This window comes from Hydractinia symbiolongicarpus, chromosome 6 (assembly GCF_029227915.1).
Source record: "Hydractinia symbiolongicarpus strain clone_291-10 chromosome 6, HSymV2.1, whole genome shotgun sequence".
NCBI lineage: Eukaryota > Metazoa > Cnidaria > Hydrozoa > Anthoathecata > Hydractiniidae > Hydractinia > Hydractinia symbiolongicarpus.
In genome coordinates this window covers 22,534,575-22,552,846 of record NC_079880.1, presented here as the reverse complement: position 1 = coordinate 22,552,846, position 18,272 = coordinate 22,534,575, and the positions used below count along the sequence as shown (strand labels likewise).

Sequence of the window (18,272 nt, the reverse complement as noted above, 5' to 3'; positions counted from 1 at the left end):
ATAAAGACAATCCATTCAAAATAATTTTCTTTTTTTTTGGTAAGAAAAACTGGTTTAAGAAATAAATATAAATATATATCCAAATATAAATTGAAGATCTTAATTATGTAAAAATTTACACAAACAACAAGTTTCGTTAAGCTTTGTAAAGATTATATAGGGGTTTAAAACAAGACTAGAAATTCTGACTTCGCCCAGAGAACACTAACGGGGAATCTTTTCCGCGAGTTTGACGCAGCTATAAAAAGGAAAATAATTCGTTAAGGCCGCGTTTACACGAGACCGGAATGAAGCCAAGGAGTAGTGAAATTCCACACTGAATATTTTTGTATTTCCTCTTTTAAGCATGCGCACTCACCAATATCCGCTTATAAAAAAAAAGAATTGATTGATAGTTCTTACTTCAGGATGGTAGCGTTTACATAAAAATCTCGCACCGGTTTAAAATTTTATTTCGGTGAATTTTCTGAAGTAAAATACCTCCAAAAGTGAATTTTACTTCGCCTAAAGTGATAAAAACTCAAGTAAACAGCCTTACAGAACAGACCGTGGAGGAAAAAGTGACTAAATCTGGTTTAAGTTCACTTATAGTCTCATGTAAACAGTCCCTTAATTTTCACTTCTCAATATATAAATATTTCATATAAAATGTATTTTTAACACAACAGAACTATGGCAAAAGACGTACAAAAAACTGCACAAAAACGTATTAGTTTTGCACTGAATCGGCTACCGTCACATCTGTTTGACAACTTTCTTGGTAACGTTTACGAAAGATATCCGGAGACGGTGTTAATAATGGGGGCTCCGTTGGAACATGACCTGGATGCAGCCTACGTGTCTGTTTGGCTGTAAACGAAGAATCGAAAGCACATTCCAAAAGCGGAAGTTTTTCCGTGACGTCTGTCGCTACCCCAGTGAGGTCCGTCGTCGTTTCAGCTACGTCCGTCGTCACTCTAACGACGTCCGTCGTCACTCTAGCGACATCCGTCACCACTCCAGTGATGTCCGTCGCCACTCCAGTGACGTTTGAAAGTTTAGAATTACACTCATCAGTTTTGTCTACATCAGATTCAGAGCTGACATACAAAGTTTTGGATTCCTTGTATGCTTCTATCTCAGTTGTACTGACGAACTCAGTGGTTGTTCTTGGCGATACAGCGTCCTCGGCTGTATTGTCAACTGTACGCAAGGCTGGCATGAAAAGCTTCGGAATATGACTGCAAGTTTCGATAGATATTTGCGACGAGCACGTATCGCCCTGATCCAGTTCATTTTCGCTTGTGTTATTTGCATCAGAGCAATCCATTGGCTCCTCTAAACTGTTTTGCTCGAGTATGCAGGGATCCGGCAAAGATGTCTCGTTCGCCACAACACTGGCTTTTTTTAAACTCTGTTCAAATTTTTCTTTACGCGCTTTGCAGCCACGATTTCGAAACCACGTTCGAATGGTCTTACAGTCGATATTTAAAATTGCGCTCATTTCTGACGTCTTTCTCTTCTTCCCATGTAGAACACCTTCCATATAAAATCCCTCCAACTTTTCTCGTTCTTCGTGACTAAACCTTGTCCGCTTCCTTTTGACTTTAACTTCGACGGCTTCATTTTGCGCTTCAAGGTTGCGCTGAATAACCTTGTTTGACTGATTATCGGAATCAAAAATCGGATTATCGGAAACTGATTTATTACTTATCGTTTTTCCAGACAAATCAGTTACCCCTGGACTGAATTTTGAACAAACCGCAACGGGGGCTAAGCACTTACTCGTAGATCTTATTAAGTCAAATACGGGGGAGAGTGCGCGATCTGGATACTCATCGTAATCCAAAGGTAGAACATCGATCTCCTCCACTTGAAAATTCTCGCACTTTATTTTTTCTTCTTCTTCTCTTTCTATTGTCGGTATTTTTTCCACAAGCTTTGTCTCTGTTATCGGATTTATCCACATTTTACTGCGAGGGGTGAGAAAGTATCCAGGTAAGCCATTAAATTTCTTCGGTACAACGTCTTCATTAGAAACGGCTACGTTATTGGATGCACGAGGTTGGGTTTTAGTCTCGTTCACGTCTGAAAATATTGAATTCCCTACACTGTTAATTTCCTGATCCTCTGGGTCATCCGGATCATCAATCGTGATCACCTCAATACGTTTTTTATTACTCTCGTCTTTTAAAGACACATCATTTAATGACGGCCCAACATTAGATGCGGTTCTTAAACATTTCGTTACAAGAATGGGCATCTGCGAAGGAGAACCTGACGTCACTAATGTGTCGGTGGTGATGGATGTGAGAGACGCACTACTTGTGTTATTTGACAGAAGTTGACCTATAAACAGAGTTTAAAAAAAACACGCTATTTTTATACCTTTTAAATACTTTTCAACGTATTAAGTTTCACAAGTGCAGAATGTCGAAAAGCATTATCCGCTATTGCATTTTTTTGTTTCTTGTTTTGTTTCTTTTTTACCAAAAATGAGAAATTATATTTCGCAACTAAAAATTAGACGAAAGAGAGCGCCGCAAAAAATTACGCGCATGATTGACAAGCATTTACGCCAATCTTCCTCAAGCTAAGATAAAAAGGTACAAGCCAACGCAGCGTAAAAACAAACTAATGAGGCTTCTTTAATTGCATGTCATCCAGAAAATATTCATAAAACACAGACCTGATTTTAGCTCAACATTCGGAAGGACAATTCCAGGACCAAACAGGTTGGAGTAATCACGAGCCCTTTTAATCTCGTCCTCATTCACACTAACCAAGTCGCCTAAAATAAAAAAAAACAAGATGTATGCTCACGAAAACCAAATTGACTTTTAGTCAACAAAAAGTTTTATACACGATTGACACATTTGAAAAACAAGAACTAAGACATGGGTTTAACAGATTTTTTCTTGTTGATCAAATTTTGATTATTTCTTTTAAACTTCACCATTTATTCTGACTTTTCTGAACTTGAACGACACACACTGATAGCTTGGTGGGTAGAGACATTACTGTCGAGGTTATCCTGCCAACTTGATATTTGTAGGAAGACTTTTGTTATTTTTTCTACACTTATCTTGCTGAGGTTTTATGAGCTTTTATCACAGCATGGAGGAAATTAACACGCAATATTCATGCATACAATCTATATTATAAATATAATAAATATTATAAATTATAAATAGCCGTCGTCTGTCTGTCTGTGTGTCTGCGAAAGCCGTGTCCCGTAACGGAAACACGAAATTTTTAAAATGCGCACCAATACCAAATGCGATATATTTCTGTCCACTTTGTTGCAACGGGTTAATTTAAAGGACGAGCGAACGCGACAGGCGACCCCGTGGATTTTTTCACGGGTTAACGACTAGTCTATATTATAATACCCGTATACGTCTGTCTGTCTGTCACGCAAAATGGTAGCTTAGCTGCGCAATAGCGAGAAGCACGCAATGCGGTATAAAAAGGACGGACGAATCCGTGGATTTTCCACGGGCTAACGACTAGTATATTTAGTTATTTGATTGTCAAAACAATAAGGGAAAGACTGTAAACCCTTTAACAAACGCCCCTCTTAATTTAAACGCCCCCTAAAAACCAAGATATTTAAATTTTCAATTAACGCCCTTCTCTAAGAGATACCCACTAAAAAGATGGCTGTGAAGATTGCAAGATTCATTGTTTAAAAAAAAACAACCATGTGCAGCCGGAGATCTTTTAAAGGATTAAACAACCTTCCTATACGACAACGGTATGAAAACAAATTCATTTGTTGAGGATCTAAGAATCAGAGATGGAAGAGGCAAACGCTGCTTTTAACCCTTTGGATTAAGATGCAGAAGATAAGATATTGATACTAATAAGACACAAGAGTCTTGACTTGAAGAATTTTTAAACGTCCCTCAACTGAACGCCCCTTTAAAAGTTGAAAAAGTAAATAAACGTCTCGAGCGTTTATTAGAGGATTAACGGTACGCCATGGTTGCAAACATTATTAAGAAAAAAATTTACTATTTTTCTATTAAATCCTTTTTCCCCCCGGTTTCCATGTTCGAATATAAAATTAAACAATACACATACATTTTGAGTAGAGTTCCTTAATTTAAAAAAGATTTTCCGAAAATTTAAAAAAAACAGATCCGTTCTATACCTTTACGCTTTTCAGCTCAATGCATCAATACATTTTTAAATTTTCCCAATATTTTGCGTGTTAGCAATTGAAAGTAGTCGCAATCTCAGCCTTGAGTTGAACCGTGGTTGATCATTATATTCAGTTTGATCCCTAACTAGTAAAAATATAGCAAAACGCTTCACAAGTCATTACCTTTAGCAGTGTAGTGTTGGAAATATTTCCTTAACAGTTCATTGGATGCGTATCCAGCCACACTGCTGAGTATTCGTAATCGCTCTTGTTTGTTGTGGCGATAAGTTCGTCTGTATAAATTGCCGTAGTCTTCTAACATGGTCATCAAGTGTTGCGTGTGAAGAACCTCCTGCAGATAAACAGAAGAAAAATAATTTTGTGTACCAAAATTTGAAGTATGGAAAGTCCTAACACCACGAGCAAGGACGACAACAACAAAAAGCAACGACAACAATAACAACACTAACAGTAACTACGACACAAGAACGAAGGCGACAACACCAACTACGACGTCCACAGTGCTGACAACAACGACGACGCCAACGTCTATAACAACAACGTCGACAACAACGCCGATAACAAAAACGGAGAAAACAACCGAGGCAACAACGACAACGCCAATAACACTCACTGCTTCAACAAGTACGACAACGACAAGATCGTACAGAAAAAAAGACAACGGGACACAAACCTTTGGATGCGTAAATTCTTTTAACAACTCCAAACCACAGCCCAAACTTAATTCGTTCAGTTTATCAAGAAAGACATCAAACATCTCTTTTGACTCCTTGCGTACAGCTTTCTTCAGTTTCGCATCAGTGACCTCGTTGTACGGCTGTTTCAATCTTGTGCTTGAACACTGATCTTTCGAATCGCTTATGTAAATAAGTCCAGTTTGGCACACTTTGTCCAACATGACGGGCTGTGCATCTGTAAGTGTCGCCTTGTTGTACATCATGTTACAAGCAGCTGTCTGAGATCGTACAGGTGGAGTTGTTGTTGTCATCTTCTGCAAGTTAATACTTGCTTGTTGTTGACTTGCGCTGACAGGCGAAGGTATGACATTCAGACAATGCTGAATAGGTCTGGCAGTCAACAGGATTGGATTTTGGGAATTTAGAAGCTGTTGGGGAGTTGTAACAAGAGGTACTGGTTGTAGACTACGTTGCGGCGAGTTGGTGGATGTTGTAACATTTACTGGATACGACAGCAGGACGTCATCGGGTAACCTAATAGCTTGAAATCTAGACCCTGACGCTGGCGGAGTAAATGAAAACACCGACGCCACCTGTGGATATTTTGGACTGCTTTTAGATGCCAGCGAAGAAACCGTCCTGCTTTGACTTACAGAAACAATTGGCATTGTTTTAGTGATGTTGTTATGGTCGTTTTGTTTTTCTACAGAATGCACGTTGCTGATTTGAATGTCTGGGACAGGCTGCACAGTCGCTGGTTTAGTCGTGACGCCAAAGGCTGTTGTGGGTTGGCTTGTGACGCACAGGGCTGCCGGTTGTGTTGTCACGAAGGAGTTCTGTTGTTGGTAAATTCTGATGGCAGGCATGGTAGTACTGGTCGTTAATCTCAATTGGCCGACATTTTGCGCTATCGAAACGGGCACAAGAATTGTCGGTTTTGGTAAAATCCGCGCATTCCTTTTAAGAGCCTGTAAACTTGGTGTCTCTTTTGGTTCCACTGATTTAATCTCATTGCTCAAAAACGCAGCGTACCATTTCAGCTGAGTGAAACAGTCGCGACAGCAATATACGTCACTACCTTCTGATAATCGAAACACACGCAGCAGTTCCATGGCAACCGCTTTGGAAGTCGATTTAATGATGGCACCGTAAGGATACAACCATGCTGTTTCACCCTGCGATGTACAACCGCTGACATGACAAATGTTGTATCTGGCTGACTTATTTAATTTTAAATCTGCCAGAAATCCAGTGATTTCTTTACCAGTTTTATCGAAATCCTTTAAAAAAGTTGCAAGTTCTGCCGACACCCTGTTACCACCTCTGTTGTGTTTTCGTGGTGGTTTTATAAAATCTAATTTTTTCATACTTGATTGCGGTGACCCGGAGTTCGTGGTCAACCCGTCCTGGCAACATTTATAACAACCAACATTGATCAGCTTGCCGTTTTTGTTTTTGCATTTCACCAAGGAGCTTTCTGGTATGATGTGCTCGCATGAGCCACATATGGTGTAGGATAAGTCTCCCATTTCACTGCATTCGTTTACAGCTTCGTTGATCAACGTGAAACAACGTGTACAGCAGGTCTTTACATACTTCTTTAAACCAAATTTGAGTGATATTGTTCTTTTATGTATTCCTAAAGTGTATATAAAGCCAAAAGTTCATGATGACTATTATTAGGGAATTCTATCAGATGCAAGAATAATTCCCAGAGTACTTCAGGTTTTTTTTGTTACAGCTTGCTGTTCTATCATCATGAGCTATCCTTTAAAAAATATCCCTTGAGTGCAAAAAGTCTGTTGATAACGATTCCAAAATAAGACTATTTAAAAATGGGTGAGAATACCTTGTGCTTATTCCAGGTTTTCCCCTGTGACTAAAACAAATTCCCTAAATACATGTTTTTAAAAGCATAACGCTTACAAATAAATATAAATACAGGAATTTCTTAAACATATGCCAAGCATAATAACCAGCCTTGGTACATTTTTCTTATGTGCGTTTCTTTCTTGTGTTATGGGATTTTTAATATGACACAGACTTTTCTAATTCACTAGATACACCGAAACTTAATTAACATCACTATGTTGTCGAACTTGTCTTGTGTGATTATACCTTTATTTTTTTGCTGTTTTTTGAAGGGAAAAACGGGACCATTTCTTATCGAGTAAGGCAACCTTTAAGTTTAATTTCTTTCTGCAATAAACATAATAAAGCATGCTCTAAACTTGATTGTGTTTTTAACATACACATATTCCAACCTGATTTTAAATTTTTACTTTTTAAAAAAAATATGTAATTCAGGTTTATTCTTCAAAATAAAGCAATTTCCTAAGCACTCTGGGTATTCAAACATCATTTACTTATCAAAAAATCCTGATATATTATAAAAAAAGTTTGTGAAATCCAGGAGTAGACAACATACGTAATAGTGAGAAATATCCAGCAGGTAAGACCTGCAACTTCACTTCATCCGGAGGAGTTGTGCATCCTCGAACAACACAAGATAATACAATTGGCTTTGTGGATTGACAGTCACTGCATTCAGGTTCTAAAACACGAGTAAACTTTCATAAAAATGCAGATATCTATAATTCTCACTAAAGCTGTCTGTCTGTGACCCCAAATAGTAGCTACGAGTGATGGAAAAATTGTAGTAATAAATCTCAAAAACAGATAAAAAAAATTAAAAATGATTGTGAAAATGTATAAAACAACACTGTGTCATTGAATCTCTTTATACTACGTTTCTCCGTGTTCGCAAAAATATTTTTTATGGAAGATTCCTTACCCAAATGAAAACAAAACACTGATAAAAACCTAGAAATATTCTCCTAAAAATAATTTCACCAAACATACCCATACTACTGTTCTGTGTATTGTTTACATCATCAGAATTACAAACTTGGTGGCAATGTTTACATGATGCAACATCTGATAGGATTTGTGATGGCATTGCTGTTTCATCAAGTTCTACAGACAAAACCAAAAATTTATAGATTGACATTTAATAATATGCATTTCAAATAATTAAATGAAACAAACAGCTAAGGCATATTGTGCATAATATATAACAAGCTTAATCTTGAAGTTCTTTATCCTCATTACCAATAATTTAATAAGAAACCAGGTTATTAATTTTTTTTCATCAATGGTAATCATGTGAAGCATGGTAATTAAAACGCTTGACGATATGTGCCTGTACATTTGTTTTTGTTGAACTTTATCTGCATTAAAGTTCAACTTAGCCATGAAACCTTTTGCTGCACTTATTCTTGTGAGCTTGCACTTTAAAAGAAGGGTTTTCTGGTTACTGTTAACTACAAAGCTAAAATAAATTAAATTACATACTAATTCTTTGTGCATTTTAAAAAATCTTTAAGAAAAAAGATTTGCCAAATAACTTTTTAAAACATTTCGCAAGTAAGGATATATGTCTAAAAAATCTTTCTAGCTAAAGCATGAAATAGAACTCCTGCTCTATAGAAGTTGGGAAAATGTTATCGATTTAAGTCAGTATATTGGTATTCAATGAAATACATTTCGGTGTGAGGTTTTTATGTTATAAGACTTCTGGATTTAATTTTAAAAATTGTCATAAACAACAGAGAAAAAAAGAGATTCTCTCTAATAGTTTAGATTTTAAAGAGTTAACTGATGGTGGTTTTAAGTAATGTCTGTTTAACTCTTCACATCATTATTAACTCTGATGCGAATTATAATAATATTAATACCTAAAGAGTCTTACAAAAAAATAAAGAAGTATTAAAGAAGCTATTCAAATTTGAATTTGTTTTGGGCAATTTTAGTTACAGGTATTTTATGACACTCATCCCTGCAAAAAAGTGTTAATTAACTTCCTTGAAAAAAGCTCATACTACATGGGTGTAACAAATGACTTAACTTAAATTAAAAAATAATCCGAAACATCTTGATCGTTATCACAAGCAATTCTTTTCACAAAAATATGTACCAAGTTAGTTGACTAAAAGCACAAATCTAAAATTCTGCAAGCAAAGTGGAACAAGCTGATTTACAGATAATGTTTTTAAGTATGCAAAATCAATCTGTGTACTCCATAAAATTAAGCCAGAAATATTTTTTTATTAATACAGATATCGCATAAGTTTTTAATCTAATTAAAATTAAAGAAACTAAAAGTAAACAAGAAATCTGTTTCGTCAATTATTCTGCATTATCAAACGAAAGAAGCAAGAGAGATTTTATCAAAGATGCTTCAACTGTCTGCAGCAACAAAACAAGGATTTAATTTTACTGCTATAGTTTAGGGTGAGTTTGTATTCAATTTCTTGTATAGAGTGAGTTCTAACAAAGCAGATTGAATAATGAATTATGCCAAATTTGCTGTAGAGCATTTTTTTTTTATTGATTCCTTTTATTAGAAATTAAAAAGGGCAAAATTAACTAAGTAAATGTACACAAACTTATGATTATAAAATAATAAAAGTATAAAAAATAAAAAAGTAAAAAAATAATAAAAGTATAAAAAAGAATAAAAACATTTGATCGTGTTGTTATGGTTTAAATCTTCTAATCAAGGTACGGATAAGTAGAGCACATAAAATCACTTTTATTTTCTCAAATAACAGTAACAACATGGTCTCAAATACTCAACCAGTTCTACTTTTCAATATAGCAGAGATATCTAATAATGCAAACAAAATTCCTGATCAATAGTAATACTTAGAGATTTCTTAGTAGCAAAAACAGCAAACAAATCACAAATTAACAAAACATACATCTATTGTTATTTTCACTTTTATTATTCATCATCATCATCATCATTCTCGGCTTAACGTCCGTTTTCCATGCTAGCATGGGTTGGACGGGGTATATTAATGACCCTCTTCCAATCTGATCTAGACTGTGTTAGATCTAAACTCAACTTCCTCTCTATCAAGTCTGTCCTTATAACCTCCTGCCAAGTCTTTTTCGGTCTGCCTCTGGGCTTTGCCCCAGGAACTATCAAGTCTCTACACTTTCTTACCCAATTATCCTCCTCCATTCTTTCCAAGTGCCCCAGCCAATTCAATCTTCTTATCTGGATAACATCTTTAATTCTACGGAGACTTAGCCTGCTTCTTAGCTCATCTGAACTCTTTCTGTCTCTCAGACTGGCATTACACATCCACCTAACCATTCTCATATCATTCTTTTCTAAACGGTCAAGATCTTCCTGCTTCACTGCCCATGTCTCACTACCGTACAACATAACACTTCTTACACAGGCCTCATACAACCTACCTTTTACCTCAATTGACAGGACTCTGCTAGTCAATAAAGGAAGTAACTCTCTAAACTTTTTCCAAGCAGAACCTATCCTGCAAGTAACACTTCTTCCAACACCCCCTTCACTGCCCAACATATCACCTAAGTAACAGAAGTTCTTAACTATCTCTAACGAGCCACTGTTGTACATCATTAAAGATGTACATCATTATTGTACATCATTATTAACCTTAAAAAATAAGGGGGAGTAAATAAATAATAATGGCTATTATTACATTTCCTGATTAAGAGCAAATTTGCTTGTCAAAAACGATGTCTGGATATTAAAGAAAAAAAGCTCTCACAGTTTTTAAATTTTATCCCAGAAATCTAAAAAACAGTGGGATGTCATTATTAAAACAACTAATTTAAGCACAAGTTAAACGCTGTGGACGAGAGACTTATTCACCATCTACCACATGTCTGAGACAAAATCAATTTTCTTCTGCACTAACTAAAGGGGAAAGATAAATTCTCCAAAGGTTTATTCATTAAAATGGTTTACAGCAATTACATCCTATCCAACATCCTACAAAAGTTATCTGGTCAAATGGCTCAAAAACCAATATAAATGTGCTTTCTCACCCAGAAATTGTTAAGAAATATGGTAAACCATTCATTTGCAAGTTTTCAGCAACCTAATACAGTGATGAGGTAGTTAAAGCTGTTGGTAAAAAAATTACCCTATTGTCTGTAAGTTACCCTATTGTCAGTCTGTATGTATATATCCCCTCACGAAGTTGGTCAATGTCAATACCATCTCAAAAATACAACTTGTAAAGTCATATGGCACAAGCTTGTACTTTTGATCCAACTCTGCTGACCACCTAACAGGTGCAAAAGCAACACCTCACTCTCACTCCCTTTAAAGCAGGCCAGTAATAAAGCACCAAATAAATATTGTTTTCATGTCAACTATACCAGCCTTTCTAATTCCCGTTGGCACTTGGCAAATGCAAAGGTAAAGACCGAGGTGATTTGAAAAAAACTAAGATCACAGCGCCAAAACTATTTTTTTCTTTGCACATGACATTTTTTTTCAAAGTTTATAGAATCTTTCAATTGCCTTGAATCTATCGTAAATATATACTGATTATATCGCAATAGAGAGTATTCATGAAATGCAAGAATTATTAAACATCATAAAGTGGTTGCTGAGCATTTTAATTATTTATCCTAAGTAGAATTAAAGTGGTTTAAGTATAAACAAACTGGCTTGGAAAAAAATAGGCTCAACTTTAAAAGATAATTTGCTGACATCAGACACTGATATTAAAGTTCATGTCACCGTTTTTGCCAACGTGAAATTATGGATTGCCAAGGCGAATCAAAAAAAAAAAATTTATGTCAGCATTTTTTAGCTGACGTAAAACAGTGTAATGAAGGTTCACGTCGGCATGAAATTAAATTAGAAAGGCTGCATGCCAACTTAGGAAAACAAATAGGTAGGACACAGGAAACTGTTTATTAGACAGTAGGCCATACACAATCAAGTATCCAAAACTTTGATACAGTCTGACAATGCACAGAGCAGTAAAAAAAAATGTTTTTTTTGTACTGATATATCAAAACAGGGACTACTTTGGGTATTACGAAATAATCAATGGTGACTTCAGTGATAAGGAAGTCGTGCAATTTTAATCAAAAATGACCCAATTCTAGAATGATTTGCAAACTTGCTTAGCATTTAAACAAGTACAGTAATGGGAGATCTCTGATACCATTATTCATAAAGGCTATTTTCCACGTAGGAAAATTTTTTGCAGAACAGACAAAAAAGCTTCTAAGCATGCGTACTTAAAATGATTACACCACCTGAGTGTAAAACTTTCCATTCCTTTTCGTTCTGAGAAAAGTAGAATCAAGTTCAACTTTTTTTCCGCATTTTTTTGCAAAAACAATTAATACAAATTAGTTAGCCAATCAGGTTACTTTATTTTATCAAAATTACGCAGTGTTTTACTTCGAATTAAAATGTGTGCAACAATAGTGGAAATTACTGGCAAAAAATTTCTGTTCTGTTCTGTTTTGTTCTTGTCCTTTTCCTTCTGCAGAAAATTTTTTTTAATGTGGAAAACAGCCATAAGGAATAAAATATTGTTAGTTCATAATACCATTTTACAGAATTTTTAAAAAAGGTTCAAAGATTTCATTGTCTCCCAGGGACCTCCTGAAATATTTGTCATTTTTTCGTATGATTATATGAACGCTATGAACTACTTCTGAAATATTTGTCATTTTTTCGTATGATTATATGAACGCAATGAACTACTTCGTTTCATACAAAGTAGTTCGAAGTGCTTTGTTTTTCAATAAAAATTTGAAACAAATCTCATACAAATTTTTTAATTAAAACTTTCATCATCATCATCATCATTCTCGGCTTAACGTCCGTTTTCCATGCTAGCATGGGTTGGACGGGGTATATTAATGACCCTCTTCCAATCTGATCTAGACTGTGTTAGATCTAAACTCAACTTCCTCTGTATTAAGTCTGTCCTTATAACCTCCTGCTAAGTCTTTCTCGATCTGCCTCTGGGCTTTGCCCCAGGAACTATCAAGTCTCTACACTTTCTTACCCAATTATCCTCCTCCATTCTTTCAAAGTGCCCCAGCCAATTCAATCTTCTTATCTGGATAACATCTTTAATTCTACGGAGACTTAGCCTGCTTCTTAGCTCATCTGAACTCTTTCTGTCTCTCAGACTGGCGTTACACATCCACCCAACCATTCTCATATCATTCCTTTCTAAACAGTCAAGATCTTCTTGTTTCACTGCCCATGTCTCACTACCGTACAACATAACACTTCTTACACAGGCCTCATACAACCTACCTTTTATCTCAATTGACAGAGCTCTGCTAGTCAACAAAGGAAGTAACTCTCTGAACTTTTTCCAAGAAGAACCTATCCTGCAAGTAACACTTCTTCCAACACTACCTTCACTGCCCAACATATCACCTAAGTAACAGCAGTTCTCAACTATCTCTAACGAGCCACTGTTGTACATCATTAAAGCTGGAAATACTTCATTATCTATAATCTCACCTTTGCAACGCTCGCATACAAACTAAATGTCAGCTCTTAACCTTCCACTAATACTACTGCACTTCTTATGTACCCAATGCTTGCAAGCCTAACAAAAAATTGAGTTACTACCAACCCCTTTCCTGCAAACTCCACAAGGCCACTTTCCAACTACAAGGTCACACTTGGCTGCAATGCTACTAATCATGACTTTAGACTTTGCTGTGTTTACCTTTAGCCCTTTCTCTTCTAGTCCTTTCTTCCACTTCTCAAACTTTTCAACTAATTCTTCCATCGACTCTGCTATGAGAACCAAATCATCTGCATACAATAACTCCCATGGACAACCTGTTCTGAACTCCATCGACATCGACAAGACTAGAATACAAGACTAAGTACAGAACCCTGATGTACACCAACATTTACACTAAATTCATCACTAAGTGAATCGTTAATCCTGACACGACTTCTAGCATTGCTGTACATAGACTGTACCATCGTAACTAGCCACTCATCCACACCTAATTTTCTCATAGCCCACCAAATAACTTTACGTGGCACTCTATCAAAAGCTTTCTCTAAATCTACAAAGGCAAAATAGAGATTCTTTCTCTTTTCTAAATACTTTTCCTGAAGCTGTCTGAGTAAAAATATTGCATCTGTAGTGCCACGCCCTGGAACAAAACCAAATTGCATCTTATCTATATCAATTCTTTCTCTAAGTAACTTATCAATCACTCTTTCAATAACTTTCATTACTTGATCAACCAACTTCAAACCTCTATAGTTACCCCTTTGTAATGCATCACCCTTGCCCTTGAAACAATTCACTATTACACTCGACTGCCACTCACTCGGAATAGCACCATCCTTTATAATCTGGTTAGCAAGACTTGTAATAAGCTCAACTCCAATATATCCAGATGCTTTTACCATCTCTGCAACAATACCTGATACTCCTGCAGCCTTGCCAATCTTCAACTTCCTAATAGCCTCCACTACCCATTCTGTCTTGATCTGCATAGCTGGCCCTTCTACAACATCATCATCAGACAAATTATCCTCGTCCCAATCAAACTCAGTGTTAAGCAATCTCTGATAATGATTCTTCCAAGCTACCCTTTTCTCCTCCTCTGTGCTAGCCAAAACACCTTCATCATTACGTATACACTTCTCACCTACAACATCTTGATTAGTCTTCTTCATTTGCTTTGCTATCTTGAATACCTCATTGCGCTGGTCTTCCCTTCTTAACACATCTGCAAATCTGTTTCTCTCTGCTTCTGATTTTGCCTTATACACTGCTGTACGAGCGCGACGCTTAGCTTCTAAGTAAATATTATTACTACCACCTGACTTCCACTCTTTCCAAAGTTTCCTTTTTTCCTTTATACACTGGTCAACCTCATTATTCCACCACCAGGTCTGTCTATGTCTAGCTGGTCCTTTCGTTCACCCACAGGTATCATCAGAAGCTTCTAGAAGACAATTCTTCAAAGTAGTCCAAGTACTTTCAACATTGTCGCTATCACATTGACCATTGTGGGCTAACTGCTGAACTTTTGCACTAAATTGTCTTGCTACAATCTCTTCCTTCAGCTTCCAGACTTTTCGACGTGGCCTGTACTTTCCCTTGGCTTCTTTAACACTCTTCAAGATAATATCACAAACCAGCAACCTATGCTGGGAAACACACTCTTCCCCCGATATAACTTTCACGTCCTTCACCACTTTCTTGTCTGACTTTCTAATTAGGAAGTAATCTATCTGTGTCTTACAACCACCTGACTCATGTTATCAGCCTACTCTGTCTCTTACTGAATGATGTGTTGCAAACCACCATGTCCGTTGCCATTCCAAACTCAAGCAATCTCTCCCCTTGACTTTGAGGCCAAATAACTTGGAAACGAGGTGGTGACGTAAATGATATTTTACCGCGTGGGTAACTAGGGACCACCTAGGACCAATTTGGGCAATTTTCCCAAACATGGGTCCCAACATCTGTTTCAGAATGGACAGCTTGTTGACCATTTTCTTGATCAGCGTTTCAAGATCTATACGGTAAAGGCAACAGGTATCCAAATTTCTAAAAAAATATTTTAGGTTTTGATGGGTCATTGCTGACGTCAGCAAAATTTTTAATCCCTGTATCACCTTGGGCGTTTGTCGAGAACATATGATCCTGTACATTATTTTGAACAGCGTTTCAACCTCTATACATTACAGACAAAGAATAAACAAATTTCGCAAATTTTCTTATTTGCACTGCACTGCTGACGTTAGGTAAATAACTTTTTTGATTGACCTTTTGCCTAAGTGGATTTGTCTACAGGCTTTATTGACTACAAAGTTTTTTATAGTGAAAAAAAAAATTAAAACGACAAATAGTTCAAGTAAATTACTTTTAAATGTTTTAAAGATGAAACAAACTTCAAAAGTACTGGCGTATAATTATACCTAATTATTTCCTTACAAAGCAATTAACCAAAAGATACAAACAAAGTATATATATATATACAATTTGCTTTAAAATTTTTAACAAATTTGTTTTGATGGTTTTAGAACAAAATATGACATTGTTTAAACTGCAATGATCCTGTTTTGATTTTTGTAGAGCAAAAGTTGTATAATCGCATGTCAATGCTTTTAGAACAAAACACGATGTTGCTTAAACTTCATATGATCGCAAGTTCCATATGATCCCCTTTGATGTTAGCAAAACCAAAGAACAAAGATATAGGCAGTTCATTTAAATTAATTGCGCTATTATGCACAACTATATTAGAAGCGATTTTAACACGATTTGAACAAAACGAATTTAACAAATCGCTGAAACAAATTAATTTTGATTTTTTTGAAGCAATTGAAAAATGAATGGAAAACAAATTATTTTTAAAACAACCGTAGAGATAATCCTTAAGTCCTTCATTGTAAGCATGAATAAACTGCCAGAGTTAAAAAGATTGCATGCATCATTTGAAAAAAGAACCTGGTTTTCACGTTGCCTCTATTGTGCAGAGCTTGAAGCACTGATCAAGAAAATGTATGGGACCATGTACTTTTGACCAACAGTTGCAGAGATATTGGGGTTTAAAGATTTTTGATGACGTCATTAACCTGTCCATTCCGAAACGTTTGGGGAACCAGATTTGGAAAACTTAACCAAATTGGCCCCAGGTGGTCCCACGCGGTAAAAAAATGACTGACGTCATCACTTTGTTTCCAAGTTATTTGGCCTACACTGCGCACTGTAATGGCTTCATTATTTTAATATAAGATATTGACATTAAAGTAGTGTTATCGATGTCACACCGTAATGTCAGAAAATTTAACATTTTAGACATATATACCTTTTTTGGCCACATCAAATAAGAATGAACACATCCACTTTACCTGTTACAGACACACAGGCACACACATACACTCTGTATTATTATAAAGGAAATACATACCATTTTCATTGACTTGAAGCTGAACATTTTTAGTATTGACTGGCTCTGTAATATTCATATCTTTTGTTTCCTCCTTTTCATATGACTCATTCATGTCTGTAGTACACACCAATCTTTTGGGCTCGTGCTCCTGGTCCTCTTCAATATTGTTATATTCACTATCCTCATTAACAACAAAATTTGAGGCATCCTGTGTGTAACGAACTGGCTTTTTAACTCTTCTTGATCTTGTTTTGGGTGGACTAGTCATTGGTTTAATATGGCAGTCTGTAGGCGGTCTATAAGTGTCATCATGTGAGAAATTATCATTGTCTTCAGTCTCGTATTTTTGATCATAAAAAAAGCTTTCTTCTGTATAATCACTTTGATCGTAATCCTTACTTGATTTAAAACATTTTTCTTCAGCCAGAGTGTTATCCTTTTTCTTATCATCAGATTGTTTTGATTTTAGCCAAAAGGGAATCATTCCTTCTTTTCTTCTGAATTGGGGACCTGAGTAACAAATTTTGTCCCCTAGAAGGTCCGACTTGTTCCCTGTTACATTGCTGGTATTTTGGTTAGAACTATCGTTTTTCAATGATTCCTTTGCCACACTGATTTCTAACTGTTCCTTTTGGTAGGCAGTAAATATTTTTGACTTTTGTACTGCCCTGCTAATCCTAAGATAACAGGTGTTACAGCAGGCTTTTGTATCTTTTGTAAGTCCAAATTGAGTGATGATGTCATTTTTAGCTTTGCCATCTGGTAAATCATAAAATTTAGCAGGAATGATTCTAAGGTTTAGTACCTTTCCAAATGTTTGCTCACATTTCGTTAGTTCGCATCTACGTGCATTTTGAACATTTTCCATTCGACAATAATCACATCTATGGCCACACACAATTCCATCCTTATCATAAACAGGTTTAATTTTCACAGAATTATAACTGGCATTACACTGATCACAATTAATAGAGTCAGTCTCAGATAAACTATTGGTGGTCATATTTTCTCGTGTTTTTGTGTTTCGGGTGTGTGAGCTTCTCGTGTACTGTTTTTCCTTTACTGATCCGGCATTTATAAAGCATCTAATTACAGACGGGTGTTGTTATGTTAATATATTATTTCAAAAAAAATATTAGTATTATTCAGTAATAGCCAAATGAGTTAAGTTAAAGAAAATAGATTTTATAAAAAAATCTTGTATTTTTTTTTGTTTTGTTTTGTGTTTAGTTTTCAGTGAAATAAGGAGAATATTTTGTGATACATGTGATACATATGTATACTCACCCCGGCACAGAGATAGCGATACTGCACTTAAGACAATTTTATGGCAATATAGTAATTCACGGACTGCTGTTCCAAATTTAACCCTTTAACATTTTTGTTTTGTTTTTATTTTGAATATCTTATCTTATTTTTAGCTCAGATGTTTTATTATAACAGAAGGTATCTCTTTTATTTTTTATCAAAAAATATACATTTTTTATCTTCAAATCAATAAGTCAATACGTGGTTTAGATCGGGTCTGTAATATTCGAATTTATTTACATTTTTTTTGTTATTTTAAAATGGTGGACATGGAAGACTTGACTTGCAGCATTACTACGAAAATGCCTTGTTGAAATATTTATAGTGAAAGGAAAGTCGTTTTATAGAACATTATGTAATTGTAATAACCGTACAGCCAACTTTCA

General features: G+C 35.7%; 1 protein-coding gene across 1 annotated transcript; it reads right to left on the bottom strand.

Annotated features, from left to right (window-relative positions):
• Nucleotides 1–14: 14 nt before the first annotated feature.
• Nucleotides 15–17,998, bottom strand: LOC130647624 (uncharacterized). Its single transcript, XM_057453556.1, has 7 exons — nt 16,597–17,998; nt 7,687–7,800; nt 7,253–7,378; nt 4,821–6,463; nt 4,310–4,478; nt 2,669–2,770; nt 15–2,328 (listed from the first exon to the last, which is right to left on the bottom strand). Exons 1-7 carry the CDS (start codon nt 17,579–17,581, stop codon nt 710–712), a joined length of 4,758 nt encoding a protein of 1,585 aa, XP_057309539.1. The 5' UTR covers nt 17,582–17,998; the 3' UTR covers nt 15–709.
• Nucleotides 17,999–18,272: the final 274 nt, after the last annotated feature.